The 15837-nt window shown below is 41.0% G+C and overlaps 1 protein-coding gene across 1 annotated transcript in view; it reads right to left on the bottom strand.

The window, feature by feature from the left end:
- Nucleotides 1-4986, bottom strand: part of LOC136877734 (juvenile hormone esterase) — a 95652-nt gene extending 90666 nt beyond the window's left edge. The window contains exon 1 of the mRNA XM_068228727.1: nt 4762-4986. Coding sequence (XP_068084828.1) covers nt 4762-4968 — 207 coding nt within the window. The 5' untranslated portion in view covers nt 4969-4986. The remainder of the gene's footprint in view (nt 1-4761) is intronic.
- Nucleotides 4987-15837: the final 10851 nt, after the last annotated feature.

Raw genomic sequence — 15837 nt, 5'->3', positions numbered from 1 at the left:
ACTACATAGAGGGCAGCACGGTGATTAAAGATGGCGGATGACAGCTGCACATGGCTTTGTTTCCAAACAAGAGCACGTGGAATTTGCCGTCACCGGGGCAGCACGGTGATTAAAGATGGCGGATGACAGCTGTCAAAAAAGCACATGGCTTTGTTTCCAAACAAGAGCACGTGGAATTTGCCGTCACCCGGCAGCACGGTGATTAAAGATGGCGGATGACAGCTGTCAGAAAAGCACATAGGTTTGTAAAGCACTTGGAATTTGCCACCGCTACATAGAGGGCAGCACTGTTCTCAAAGATGGCGGATGACAGCTCTCAGAAAAGCACATAGGTTTGTAAAGCACTTGGAATTTGCCACCGCTACATAGAGGGCAGGACTGTTCTCAAAGATGGCGGATGACAGCTGTCAGAAAAGCGCATAGGTTTGTAAAGCACGTGGAATTTACCACCACCACATAGAGGGCAGCACTGTTCTCAAAGATGGCGGATGACGGCTGTCAGAAAAGCGCATAGGTTTGTAAAGCACTTGGAATTTGCCACCGCTACATAGAGGGCAGCACTGTTCTCAAAGATGGCGGATGACGGCTGTCAGAAAAGCGCATAGGTTTGTAAAGCACTTGGAATTTGCCACCACCACATAGAGTGCAGCACTGTTCTCAAAGATGGCGGATGACAGCTGACGAAATTGCCCGCAGCACAGTGCTCAAAGATGGCGAATGACAGCTGTCAAAAAAGCACGTGGCTTTGTTTCCCAACAAGAGCACATAGATTTTTTCAAATTGCCGCCACCACATAGAGTGCAGCACTGTGCTCTGTTGATTAAAGATGGTGGATGACGGCTGTCAAAAAAGCACGTGAGTTTGTTTCCAAACAAGACCACGTGGAATTTACCACCACCACATAGAGGGCAGCACGGTGCTCTCTTGATTAAAGATGGCTGCTGTCACGTGGAATTGTCTGCCACCACAGGTATCTAGCTAAAGAGGGCAGCACTGAGGTTTGCGATGCAAGATGGCTGCTGTCAAAAAAGCATTTTTCAAATTATCCGCCACCACAAAGAGGGTAGCACTGTGCTCTATAGATTAAAGATGGTGGATGACAGCTGTCAAAAAAACACGTGGCTCTGTTTACCTCGCGCTAGTTAGGTTAAGTTGGTAGCACTAAGGTTTAGACCCGTCAAGATGGCAGCACTGCCGATGACAGGTGATGAATTTTGCAGCTACTGCGATATAGAGGGCAGCACAGTGCTCAAAGATGGCGGATGACAGCTGTCAAAAAACACGTGGCTTTGTTTATCTCGCGCTAGTTAGGTTAAGTTGGTACTACTGAGGTTTAGGCCCGTCAAGATGGCAGTACTGAGGTTAGCGATGCGTTGTTGTCTGTCAAAAGCACGTGGCTTTGTTTACAAATCTGTCAAAAAGCACGTGGCTGTCAAAAAGCACGTGGCTTTGTTTACCTCGCGCTAGTGAGGTTAAGTTGGCACTACTGAGGTTTAGGTCCGTCAAGATGGCAGTACTGAGGTTAGCGATGCGTTGTTGTCTGTCAAAAAGCACGTGGCTGTCAAAAAACACGTGGCTTTGTTTACCTCGCGCTAGTTAGGTTAAGTTGGCACTAGTGAGGTTTAGGCCCGTCAAGATGGCAGCAGTGAGGTTAGCGATGCGTTGTTGTCGATGACAGCTGTCAAAAAGCACGTGGCTTTGTTTACAAATTCAAATTTCCCGCCAAAATTCAAATTTCCCGCGGGCGGCGGCGGCGGAGGCGGAGGCGGCGGCGGAGGAGGAGGCGGGCGGAGGCGTGCGGCGGCGGAGGTGCCGCAGAACCCGCTTATTATACTACTAAGTATGCCTTTGCTGGCAGGACCTAGTGTTACAATGCACTATATCTTGTGGTATGGGCTAGTGTAATTTTGTTACTTTCATTCATCTGTTTCTGTCTTATCCTTAGCTTTGACAATATGAAAGTGACTGAAGTATGAACAATGCTAGTAATGCCATTCCTTATGCAGCCAGTCCCTGCTATAGATGGTGTGATAATGTTGCTCAGAAGGTCGGTTGGTGCATTCATTTCAGTGGGCTTGGCATACTGATATGTAATAGGAACATCTGGCTCAGTGAGGAAAGCAACAGGAAACTATCCCACCTCTCATTTGCCTAGTACGCCTCTTCAGTGATGCCTAGGCAATCTATGACAGCTGATGGCAGAGCTGTTGAGGATCCAACCAGCCTTAGGGATGAAGACTGAACATACATACAAATAGGAAGTAAGCAATAACTGAACAATGTCCAAGTCAATACTAAAGTACATACTTTCTAACTTGAAGATTTTTGTTTTTTACAATTTGGCTTACTTCGCACCGACACTTCGTCGTGCACCTAGAAAAACCGTTGTGTATAATATTTCAGCTTAGAACTCTGACTAAAAAGGTTCTGTTATCTAAGGTTCAGAACTGCGTGAATTATATCAACGAATTTTCATTCCGTGATATATGTGCTGCAGGTCAGTATTTCTTCCCAACACATTGTCACATAAAGATATTTCGAGGCGCAAAAACGATATGTATGTCTTACAGCGACGATGGGATAGGAAAGGGCTAGGAATGGGAAGGAAGCAACCATGGCCATAATTAAGCTACAGCCTTATTATTTTCCTGGCGTGAAATTGAGAAACCACGGAAAAGCATCTTCAACGCTGGCGACAATGGGGTTCGAACCCACTATCTCCCGAATGCACGTTGGCAGATACGTGTCCAAAATCACGCAGCCACTCGTTAGTATAGCTTGACGTATAACGTATTCTACTGAATGTGAGAACAAGAGAAATGAATATTAGAATCGCAGTTCGCGAAACACCATGTTATTACGTTATTATGCTTACTATTCCTAGAAACCAATGCATAATCTTAAAAGGGAAGAGAAAATCGGAGGCAGGTTAACCTAACATACAGTACATTTAATACGTGATATTTAATTTCATGCACAAAAAAAGACAAAGTTACTTCTGTACAGGCCATGAAGGCCCTTGGAGGAGTGGAAAGTAAAGGCTTCCACCATTGTTAACCGCGGCACGTGATGGGGTAGAGTGGTTAGCTCTACGCTCGGCCGCCTTTGCCCCCAGGAATCAACCTGGTACTCATTTTTGGTGTAGGCTGAGTGAACTTCAGGGCCATATGCACCTCCGGAAGTAGAAATCTCGTTTCTTAAATTTTACGACTTCCTAACCGGCATTCGAACCCACGTCCTTCCTGGCGAAGCGAGCATGCCTTTACCGCCTCGGCCAAGCAGCCCCAAATTTCATGCACAAATTCATATATATAAGTCAACTCTATGTAATCTAGTGGAATTTACGGCAGGCGGTTTTAAACGTCTTCGACGAAGAAGAGTTTTTAATATCTACCCGGATCGTTTTCGGTAACCTGAAAGCATTGACCGGGAAGGAATGGCTCTAGGAACTTTTTAATGCGCTGATATTTTAGCAGTGAAGCGTAACGAGAATTAACTTCATGGAATGAAGTCTCTGTACTTGTTGAAGTAGGCTACTCATGGTGAAGAAACTTCAGTTGCCTACAGTAAACATGATAATTACTGAAATTTCTTGATGTCAGCACCGTAGGGATCCACTGAAAAATGACAAATTTTACAGTCAGATTATAAGATGCTTAGAGGACGTAATAAGCCGATCAGAAATTCTCCTCAAGCAGGGGTAAAGCCACAGTCAAGTTATATTGAAATTAGCCTTACTGCAGATGTAGCCAAGACTCCACTAAAATATCAACTCTCATGCCACTCAGCTGGCGTGATACTTATACAAACAGTGAAACGTGGAACCGTAGATGAAAGTATTAATTAAAAAACTCCAGCATCAGCAGCTACTACTGTGCAACAGCCGCATTAGTAGACACTGTATGGGTGATACGTGCCTTAGGGTTTTATAATGGATTGAAAATATTATGCGTCGAGATATTAAACTAAGGTCGTTATGCTATGCTGATGAAAGATTGCACATAATATTTTCTGAAATAATTTGCACACATTTTAGCCACTATTTAAGCCCTAACTGACACGACTGAATTTAAGGGACGCATAAAAATAAAATAAATCATAGTACTTACAATTTAGCTGCTACATTTTGTTACGTTGATGAAATGTCGTATGGCTTTTAGTGGCGGGATATCCCAGGACGGGTTCGGCTCGCCAGGTACAGGTCTTTCTATTTGACACCCGTAGGCGACCTGCGCGTCGTGATGAGGACGAAATGATGATGAAGACAATGCATACACCCAGCCCCCGTGCCATTGGAATTAACGTATTAAGGTTAAAATCCCCGACCCGGCCGGGAATCGAACCCGGGACCCTCTGAACCGCAGGCCAGTACGCTGAACGTTCAGCCAACGAGTCGGACGTCGCTGAGATGGGCTTAGAGACTTGATCACCATAATCAAGAGGAAGTGTAGGTGGTATAACGGTAGGGTTAGACCAAGGTATGAATATGACAAGAAGATTAAAGCATATATAGGGTGAAGTAGTTACGTAGAAATGAAAAAGTTAGCACATGATAGTAGTGCTGCATCAAACCAGTCTATGGATGACAACTCAAACAACATAATAACATAATTGATTCCTACCAAATCATTGCTGTTCTCTCTCTCTTTTTGTGGTGTATTTTCGGCAATGGAAATGTGCGGTTATTACAATCACTTTTCGTGATATACAAGGAAACATATCTTTAAAAAGTAGTACACAATTCTTGTGACCGTCGCTTACCTTAAAGCGGAGATTTCCCAACGGAGGTTTCGCATAAGGAATACCCAGGAAACTGTAATATGGTGAGAGATTTTCCGGCGTAACTTTCTTTCCTTTCAGGGTGCCCTGAGGCAATGTTATGGTCGGATACTCATCGTCGCAGAGGACTTCTCCGAGCTGATGAGCCGTTAGGATTAGGAGAGCGAACGCAAGCGGTGTTGTAGCCATTTCTATGCTGTGCAGTCCATAGATCACTAACAGTTACTGAATGAGTTCCTTAGCGACAGATAGCCTTTATTTATAAATGCTGATAAGATTTACCTCTCAAGTACTCACACAGCATCTGAAGTACATTGGATGATGATGACTTGTTGACAACGTTTTGATTTCTCGATAAGAAACTTCTAAAACATCAGACGCAAAATAAGACTGACTCTCCACTACAAGAACTTAACCACTGGGACTTCGGCCTACCCACCGTCGAACGCCTTCCTTTCTTGAATAGAACGTTGTGTCGGTCATTTGCTCTCCAAGGCTGTTCATTGTCGCCTTCTTAGGTTGCAGTTACTCGATATTAGGGCAAGATATCTTCTGAATTATCCTCTCGATGCTGAAAGAACACTGATGTAAATCACTTGAAATTAATAAGACCACAGATCGGATCGAAAGCTTCACGGAAAGAGCAGTGTTCGGCGAGAAGTTGCTGCTGACCATGAATCACTTAAAGCTAACAATTACGAAGCCCACTCACTATTTGGCTGACAACTGCCTCATTCGAGACCAAAATACAGGACCTCCGTACATCAGAGGACTTGAAAGAACTTGTAAGTAAAGCAAGACTTCTCCTGTGGAAGTCAAAACCGGAAGACTTTACAGAGCCGACCGGAGGTAATGAAGTATAAAGAAGGCCATTAAGTTAGCAGTAAAATTACTTCATCGTACACGTGCTGTAAAATAAAATTTTCACAGTGTACAGATAAGGCCTAATCTTTTAAACGCAGCACTCTTCAAAAAACGCCTAACTTAAGTTGAGGAATGTCTGTTCGAAAGTATTTTGTCCGCATGCATTGCAGCAGAGTAATACTATCGAATGTCATGAGAAATCCTGACTTGGAAGATGTAATTCATTAAGAGTAGTACCATACCCGAATATGGGTACCTTCCGTACGTTTCTTGAGCTTTTCCCACGACTTTCCCCCAGGTGGAAATAGCACCTCTTGAACAGACATCCATCAACTGTAATTGCGAGTTAAAAGAGAAGATATTGTCTTCAAGTGGATATATTCATAAGGAATGGAATGATATGTATATAAGGTGTTAAGAAGTCGTCGAATGCCAATTGATAATCGTAGTTGAGGAATGTAAAATACGTTAGCTTGTGAAATTGAATTCCATTATTTAAATCATGCTTATTTTGTAGAGATGATAGAAAAGGTTCTTTGTTTATGGCTTGGTTGATAACAAATCATATTGACTCTCCTCTTAGTAATTAAAACTTGTAATGAATCTACTGTACTACTTGTAAATATGCGATAGAGCAACAATTCCCAAACTTATAATTCATTGTAGAATAGATAAGTGCATTTATTATGGTTGCTTGTGTTTTAATTCAATATTATTTACATGTACGACGTCTCTTGGTAATTCTTCGCTGACGCACAAGTCAGGTTATGTCTATATGGATCATTATTCGTGACCAGCGTTGATAATATTTCTGTCAGTTGAACAGTACTTGAGGAAGACGAGAGGAAACCAGCACGACGTACTTGGTCGGAGGAACAGAAATTTCAACAATCGATATGAATGAAGAACTACTGGGCGAAGAGGAAAGCTCAACAATTGTTGATTCCACGTGGTCCTAAGTGACCCATTTGCGCAGGGGAGAGGAAAGCAACGGGAAACTACCTTACTCCTCATTTCCCTAGTATGACAGCTGATGGGGGAGCTGTTGAGGATCCAACCAGCCTTAGGGCTCAATACCTAACATACGCGCTGGGGAAGACTTGGAATACATGATTTGAATCTCGCTTCACATAATATTTCTGTGTTAAATATGAACCTTAGTGATTATTTATTTATTCAGGGAATCCAAAATTGCAGTTTCTTAACGATGTAGTCATACGATCTACATAAAATATAGTCTAAATCTCATATTATCAAAACATTACTTTTCATTTTCAAGAGTAACATTTTTCAATTTGAAATTACCAATAAAGTATATTATGAGATGGGCATTAAATAATACGAATGCTCACACAATTTAACGTATCTAGTTATGTCGCGAAGATGATATGATACCCTGAAAAGCTTTAGGGACATTAAATTCAATTATTTTTTTAGAAATTACCGATTGCATTATTTACTTAGAGATATTTAGTTTTATCTTATGACCTCGACAATAAGACTTGGTTAAGATAAAATGATTTTGAGGATCACTTTCGTACACTCATTCACTGTAATAACCTTAGACAGGTCTTCAACAACCACTCTCCATGCAGTCCTGTCTGCAACCATCTTCTTATTTTCATCGTAATTTCCTGCTATTTTGACACCGTCTACCATCTGGTGCATTTTTCGTCCTCTTATTTTCCTTTCATTTACCGATCATTCTAGAGCCTCCACCAGGGAAGTCTCTCTTCGTAGCCAGTGCCCAAGCCAGTTCCTCTTGCTTGTATGGATGGTTCGTAATAACTTTCTTTTTATCTCCAACTCTCTCTAATACCTGGTCGTTAAGTACCCTTTCCATCCAGGATATCCCTTTCCATCCTTCTCCATAACCACATCTCATATGCTTGTAGTCTCTTTTCATCTATCTTCCTTAAGCCTCGAAGTGCTATCGTCTCACTACGAGACGTTTCGGATCCCAGCTGAAGTGCTATCATCTCGCAGTAAAATCGATATAACTCCTGAAATCGGTATAACAATCAATTTTAGGAATATTCTCGCTGCGAAATTAAATTCTTACGAATCGTCTCACTGCGAGACGATAGCACTTCAGCTGGGGTTGGAATCGTCTCGTAGTGAGACGATAGCACTTCGAGGGTTAACATCCATATAGCGCCACACTCCATACAAAGCATTTCGCCAGCATCTTCCTTAACCTCAAGTCCAAGCGTCCACACAGGAGTCTCTTCTTTCTATCAAAGGCTTCTTTACCTCCCTACGGCTTCTCATATCATCCGTTATTATGCTTCCTAGATATTTGAAAGCTGACACTTGTTCAATGTCCTTCTGGTTCATCTTGATGTATGCCTTGTTCCCTCTTAACTTAGCACCACACTCTTTGTATTGCTCATATTAATTTTCATTACATATTGCTTATAGGTTGCATTCAGGTCTTCTAGCATTCCATTTAGAACCATTTCATTCTCTGCTAACAACACCATGTCATCCGCAAGTCGAATACACTTTAGTTTCCTGACATCAATAGGTACTTCTCTTCTTCCATGCAGGCATTTCCCAATAATTTCTTGCAGGTAAACATTGAATAGTATAAGATATAGAGAACATCCTTGTTTACCTTCCAATCCTGCTTTCCTCTGTAATATCATTCCCTACCTTAATTCTGACCCTTTGTTGTAGGTTATAGCCTCTGTTTAGTCTTCTGCCCTTCCAGTCTACTCCTTTTTCATGAGTATGTACATCAGCTCCTTCCATTGCACTGTGTCGAAGTATTTTTTTCTAAATCAATGGAAACAGCACAAACTTTCTTTCCGTTCCCAATGCATCTTTTACCGATGATTCTCAACACTCCAATTGCATCTATTGTCCCTTCACTCCTACCTAAACCACATTGTTCTTCTGCAATATATCTGTCTATATTTCCATACGATAGTCTAGCTAATATTCTAAGTAATACTTTGACTGCATAGGATACCAGGCTAATGGTCTTCTATTCCTCGCATTTCTTGGAATTATTAGAACTCTTCTTCATTGGAACTGGTATCATGATTGTTGAGAGAACGTTTCAGAGAATTCACCCTTGTCATATATCTCATTACGAACGTATGTTATTTCCTTCACATCTCTGTTTCAAAGACACTTTAATATCTTTTCCGGCAATTCATCAATACCACTTCATGTCCTTCAATGCACTGTTGACAATATTTATATGAAGCATTGAGTGACATCGTGGTCAGGGTCAACAGCAAGGATAGAATAGTGCTAATGGGCGATTTCAATGCGAGAGTTGGAAAGAGAACTGAAGGATACGAAAGAGTGACTGGTAAATGTGGGGAAGATATGGAAGCTAATGGGAATGGGAAGCGTTTGCTGGATTTCTGTGCTAGTATGGGCTTAGCAGTTACAAATACATTCTTCAAGCATAAGGCTATTCACCGCTACACACGGGAGGCTAGGGGTACCAGATTCATAATAGACTATATTTTAACCGACTTCAAATTCAGGAAATCTGTTAGGAATGTACGAGTTTTTAGCGGATTTTTCGATGATACAGACCACTATCTGATCTTTAGGGAACTAAGTATCTTTAGGCCTAGGATAGAGAAAATGAAATCCGTCTGCAAACGGATAAGGGTAGAAAATCTCCAGGACGAGGCAATTAGACAGAAGTACATGGATATGATTAGGGAGAAATTTCGAAAAGTAGACAGTAAGCAGGTTCAGGATATAGAAAGAGAATGGGTGGCATACAGGGATCTATGTATAATGTCTTGTTTTATGATACCCGAACAAGATGTTACAAGTACCAAAGAGATTTCTTTACCAAAGCTGACCAGTCTTTCACCCCTATCATTTCTTGTACCTAGTCCAACACTACCCATTGACTCGCCATCTCTTCCTGCGCCCACCCCAGCATTCCAGTCTCCCATGACAATAACACATGCACCTCGCTTTTCCTCCACCATAAGCTCTTCAATTTTTCTTAGATCTCCTCTACTTCGTCATCTCCATGTTGAATCGCAGGTCGCCTACGGGAATCAAATCAAAAGACCTGCATCTGGCGAGCCGAACTTGTCCTCGGACACTTCAGGCACTAAAAACCATACGCCATTTCATTTCATTTCCACGTTGAATTGTTGACATGTGTACACTTGGATTCGTAGAATCATATCCTTTTTTGACCCCTTTAGTCACTACATCATCAAGCTGTCGTCAATATAATCCACCTTCTCAATATTACGTTTCAGCCAGTTTCCTATCATTATACCCACTCTTTTACGCCATTTCTTCTCTTTTCGTGAGTGAAACATCGTATAATTTCCACTTTCCATCTATCCACTTCCTCCCCACCTCATTTCACACACTCCCAATATATCCAATCCAGTTTTCATCTCCTGCTTGGCATTTTCGACTTGTCCAGCCAATAGATGTGTAACGACATTTCACGTTCCAATACGTAACTTATCTTCTTTCTTCCTATTCTTTATTGCCTGTTCTTCCTCCTTAACTCCATCTGATCTCAATGCAGTTCCCTTACGGAGATCTGAATGAGGGGTAGTTTTACCTCCGGAATTATATAGTCTAATTTTGAAAACAGAGCTATTCAGTGTTTTTCTAGGGAATATAATGAGGTAGTATCCCGCTACTTTCCCCAAAGCGGTTATATATCTGTTCGCCAAACTAGCCAAACCTCCTCATCTCTCATCCCGGACTTGGGACAGGGCAATGGCGGAGTTGAAACTTCATAAATCGTACTTATTATTCAATATTGACTCACTATCAACTGATCACTCGAGTTATCCCATAATTAGGAACATTCTGCATAATTATACTTACATTCATTTTTGGGCTAGAAAATATGAAAAGAAGGCGTCGACGTTTTGATTGATCTACGTCAGACGAATGTAATAGCACAGGTTGTCAAGATGTGTTCTGTGCTGCGAACTATTGTTGATCTCTACGTGAAGCAATTACCGGGAAGTAAGCTGTACTAAAGATGTAACCTGTTTCTCTATTGAAATAATATATTACACCCGACGGCAAATGAATTTCGTTTCCAAACGAACAGTATGTTTGCATTTATATCTTAGTAACACTCTGAATGAGGACTTATGGGACAATCTTGATAGCTTTTCCTTTGAATTAGCCTAGCCTACGTTCATCCACATCGTGAAAACACTGCAAAGGAAATTTTATAGGTTAAGTCAACAACAAAAAACCACGAAAGCAGCAGTGAAACCTAAATCAGGTCGTGTTCAACCTGTCAAAATCACGGAGACGTCATCTACTCAATTACGAACATTCCTGTTATTTATTCTTTTGCTAGATTAAGATAAATAAATTTATACTGTAGTTTCATCGTCTTTATAGATGTAGTGTTAATGTAACCTGAAAAAGAAATGCATATTATTTCCGTACGGGAGACTACAAGTTGGTGATCCCGACGTGATCCCTGTGAGTAAAAATTAAATATTTCCTTCCGCTGATGAATTGTTGTATTTACACAAAACACGTCATCAATATTTTCATTGTGCCAAGCGCATCGGGACACGCTTAACCAAATTGCGTCCGAAAATAACAGGCGATAAGCCATATCTACCCTTCTTCACTCAAATCTGCCAAACTTTGGCGTTCCTCGTTGAGGGCTTTTACCCACCGTGCTACTCTGTAAAACAATGCAGACTTCCCGAAAGCCTTTTGAAGACCTTGACGACACTGTTGTGCTGTACTACCTCTGGCACATTCAATTGCATTCGCTTCAGAACTGTTCCAGAGATTTATCAGGCACTAGATTGCTCCAGTCGAACTATCAACACTAGAGGCGCTGCTAAAGATATCCTACCACATCCATATCTCTGGCAACGGGTTGTACACAATGCTGGTGACTACTTTGAAAGACAGAAGAAGTTGGTGACGTGTCTATCTTTTGCTTCAGTTGTAATTAAATACTTGCCACTAGTAAAGTTCTAACCCTCGTACATGACCTTCCTGCCAGTAGCTATCCCGCGTTGAACATAGTCGAAGCACTTCCGTCGACAGACATCGCACTCGCAAAACAGATGTGATTGCTCATCCCTTCAAAAAATCAGGACGAGAGCACTACATATATTTATATTTGAGTATACTTAAAGTGCCGGCCCCGTGGTGTAGGGGTAGCGTGACTGCCTCTTACCCGGAGGCCCCGGATTTGATTCCCGGCAAGGTCAGGGATTTCTACCCGGATCTGAGGGCTGGTTCGGGGTCCACTCAGCCTACGTGATTAAAATTGAGGAGCTGTCTAACAGTGAAATAGCTGCTCCGGTCTAGAAAGCCAAGAATAATGGCCGAGAGGATTCAACGTGCTGACCACACGACACCTCGTAATCTGCAGGCCTACGGGCTGAGCAGCGGTCGCTTGGTAGGCCAAGACCCTTCAGGACTGTAGTGCCAGGGGGTTAGTTATTTTAGTATACAGTCAAGTGGTAGGTCCTCGACACGAATCAGTGAAACAAACGGGAACGGCATTCTATTATTCACTAGCTTCTAGAACAAGGAAGAAAGTTCTCAATTTAGGTGACATTGAGTATCGTGTTCATAGCCAAGGCTAGGACAATACCTTCAATAAGGTTATCAGATATGATTAATTACCTTAGATCACACTCTAAGTCGTAGGAAATTCATCACCAAAATATTTCTGTCCTCTGCTACAACGAGTCAGAGGAGATAGTGTTTCTCTCCGTTTACTTCATATCTTCTGCAAGGTCTGACTTATTATAGATCTCAGGTTCGATCCCGACTGAGATAATCATTCCTCAAGGTTGTAAAAAAAACCAGTGCACGCGATATCATTCAGGTCAGAATACTAAAGACCTCTCGTGCTATATTGTGTAACAGTCTCTAAATGTAATTGAATCTTAGCAAACTCCCACAAAAGTCATCCTGGCTGAGTAGCATATAGTTGCGGTATAACAGAGCAGTGATTATAACAGTGACATAAATATTTACACAGTCCAAAAATTTGACTGGTATGGTCTCATCAGATCATCAGATCTCAGCTTTCAATAATTTTTTAACAAGAAAGGGAGGTACAGATCCATGAAAAGGAACAAAATTACGAATCAATTCTAAATATACACAGAAACTTTTCTTCCACCACATTTTCCGTACTAGTGAGATCGCAGGTTTGAATTATGTCATACATTGGCTTTGGCCCTGCTTTAGGGCTGGATTGCCTTCCCGACGTCAATCATATATGAAAGGATGTCATACTCATTTCGTGTGTCAGTGGTGGTTGGTAGTATGGTGTGTTGTCTGAATGTGAAGAAGAGCCTGAAGAATTAATCAGACACAATTAAAATCTGCGACCCGGGCGGGAATCGAACACGTGACCCTATGAACTGAAGGCCTTTACGTCGACCATTCAGCCGTGGAGTCAGACTTGAATATGCATAGAACTAATTTGTGTATATACGAGAGAGAAAGACCTTTGTCTTCTAAAATCATACAACGCTTATTGTTTGAACATTAATTATCTAACATTGTAATGTGTGTTTATTTCCCTTGTCTGAATATTTAATCTCTTTGCAATATAAAAACTCCACTAATCTGGCGGCAAATGTGTTGCCGATAATTGGGTCATTAAGGAAAGGCATTTTCATAGCACGTTCGCTACCGTTAGTGTCGCTTTAACACCAAGGTTATTCAGATTGTTATACGACATTATTTCCGGTTGCTGTTTACTGAATGCTCCTCAAGTTACCTGTATTTATACGTGAGTTAACATTCATTGATCTGCACGTCCATATCCATATTCCAACGTTCGTACTTTTCGAAAGCACTGTTCTATTAAAAAGTTATTCTTGCCAGGAACCATGCTTTCATAAAGTACGAACGTTGGAATTATATAGTCTTCTTCTAAGGTTTGGCACCAGAAACAAGAGTTCTATTCGCAGATTTCTGTTAACTAACAGTTTATTGTTTTCATAATATACTGTAAATTGGACTCATTGGTTCGACGTAAGAGGAATTCATCCAAAAGTAGGGAGCTGAATGGGAGGAAGAAATGACACAGGTATATCTCAGCACAAAAATACACTTTCAAAGTGACTGCAGCTTTAAGCAACCGACTTTTCATGCAACCCGTTTTGTAATCCCGACTGGAGGCGACTAATTGTAGGAAGATTTCTACGGAAAAAGTGGACAGTTGTAAGTTTTCTGCTCTTCAGACTGTTTATGATGAGGTAGGAGGCATTTGAGGGAACTATACCGGTTAAATATGTGTCCTTCACGTGCTGAGCTAAATAACTCCTCTAGAAGAAAATCCAGCACTTCAGCGTCTGTTTAGACCTCTAATAGTTCATGTATTTGAAACACGGACAACAGCTGAAGGCGTGGAGAGTGGCTCAAATATTCGAGACACCAGATACTATGGAACTGGAATGAGCATCAGCCGTAGGTATCGTAATTTTAAGAGGACCCTGAATGCCCTGTTATCACTGGTACTATGTCTTATTAATAGCAGCATTTTGTTGCTCAAAAATTTGCTGACCATGCCCACATTGACTTTACCAAGTCTCTGATCAGTGGTAGTGACGGAGGGCATTTTACATATTTCATGTAAGAAAGTGGTTCATGTGGTATGTTGGAACGTTCTATTTCTGCGCATTTCCCATGATTAATGTACTATATAGAGTTATGGAAAATGTGTTCTAACATGGAAATAAAGTGTTTCCGGGCCCTCGCCCATATTTCATACTTTCTTCTTCTATGTATGAGGAATGTATCCTGAATGTTTGGCCGTGCCTTATTTTTATTCACTGTATAATATATTTTATCGTGAAGGAATTGATTAATATATAGTTTTCACAAGCATACGGTGATATATTTTACAAGTCAGCATTCATTCTGTCACTAGATAAACGAATATCTTCCAGTTTTTTATGATAGTATATATGAAGGTCCTCAACATATAAATGGTATTTATAAGATTTCAATTGAAATGATATGTCATTTATGTACAATATAAACATTAATGGCCCAAGTAGATAGCCTTGTGGTACCCCTGTTTGTTTCACTGTCCATTATAAGTCCTATTTTTAATGAAAACTGGTTGTCTGTGGTTAGTGAGATGAGAGCTAAAGAGTCATAAAGCAGTCTGATTTATACTAGGGGATTTTATTTTGCCCAACAATAAATATTTACCGTGTCAAATGCACTACTAAAATCAGGGAGTAAATACTGTTACCTGCTGTTCACTCATTGCTTATCTAATGCAATCCGTAACCTTCAATAGTTTAGTAGTTTAGTGGATCCTGGCTGAAAATGGTCAAACATAGGATGTTCGTTAAGATAATCGGTTAGTTGCCGATTGATTATCCGTTTGAAGGGTTTGGAGAGAGATTGAAGTATACACACCGGCCGATAGTGTGATAAGTGAACAGCTGTGGACTTCTTTGGTACATGATTTATGGTGGCATCTTTCCATATCCTTGGATACGTTCCAGAACTGAGGCGTAAATTACCTATGCCAGCAATTACTGAGCAAATGAGATCTAAAACGCTTTTAGTGTTAATTATGAGATCATCAACTCTAGTGTCATTTAATTTGACTGAAAGCAGTCCACTTTAACCTCAATTTCATTAACAGTATAAAATATGGACACTGGTCTATTTGGTGGCGGTTGTATCAAACATTTGTTTATAGTATGGTTTATTGTGTATGGTTCATGCTTAATTTTAGCGATAGAGAAAAGCTTTTTTTAAAGTTGTCAAGTGGAGTATCTGGGTCGCAACTACTAGGTTTCCCTATTTCCAAGGAATGAAGCTGTCTCTATGTGCGTTCTGCATTCAAATTAATAGCTAGTTGTTCGTGTTAGGATAATTGCTTATTTCGAATTACTACATTAATTTTGTTGTTTAGAGCCCGATACTGTTCAAACACGGTAGAAGAACTGGTTTGTCTATATATCCGTGGTAACGCATCTCGTTGGGAGATCATACGTTTAACGTCGTCAGTTAGCCATTTGGGGGGGGGGGGAGGAGGGATGGAGGTTTAGATACTTCACCTCTACGTTTTGGAGCATGTTGTCGAGGAGACCAGGCAAGATGGAATTAAACTTTAGCAGTTTAATATCACTGCAATTCATGATATGTCCTATCAAGAGTAATTTGAAGTGTCCAGTCTAATGTCACTCACAGGCTTATATGTATATATAT

This window comes from Anabrus simplex, chromosome 7 (assembly GCF_040414725.1).
Source record: "Anabrus simplex isolate iqAnaSimp1 chromosome 7, ASM4041472v1, whole genome shotgun sequence".
Lineage (NCBI taxonomy): Eukaryota > Metazoa > Arthropoda > Insecta > Orthoptera > Tettigoniidae > Anabrus > Anabrus simplex.
The sequence above is the reverse complement of the archived record's forward strand: the minus strand, read 5'-3'. Positions and strand labels throughout refer to the sequence as shown.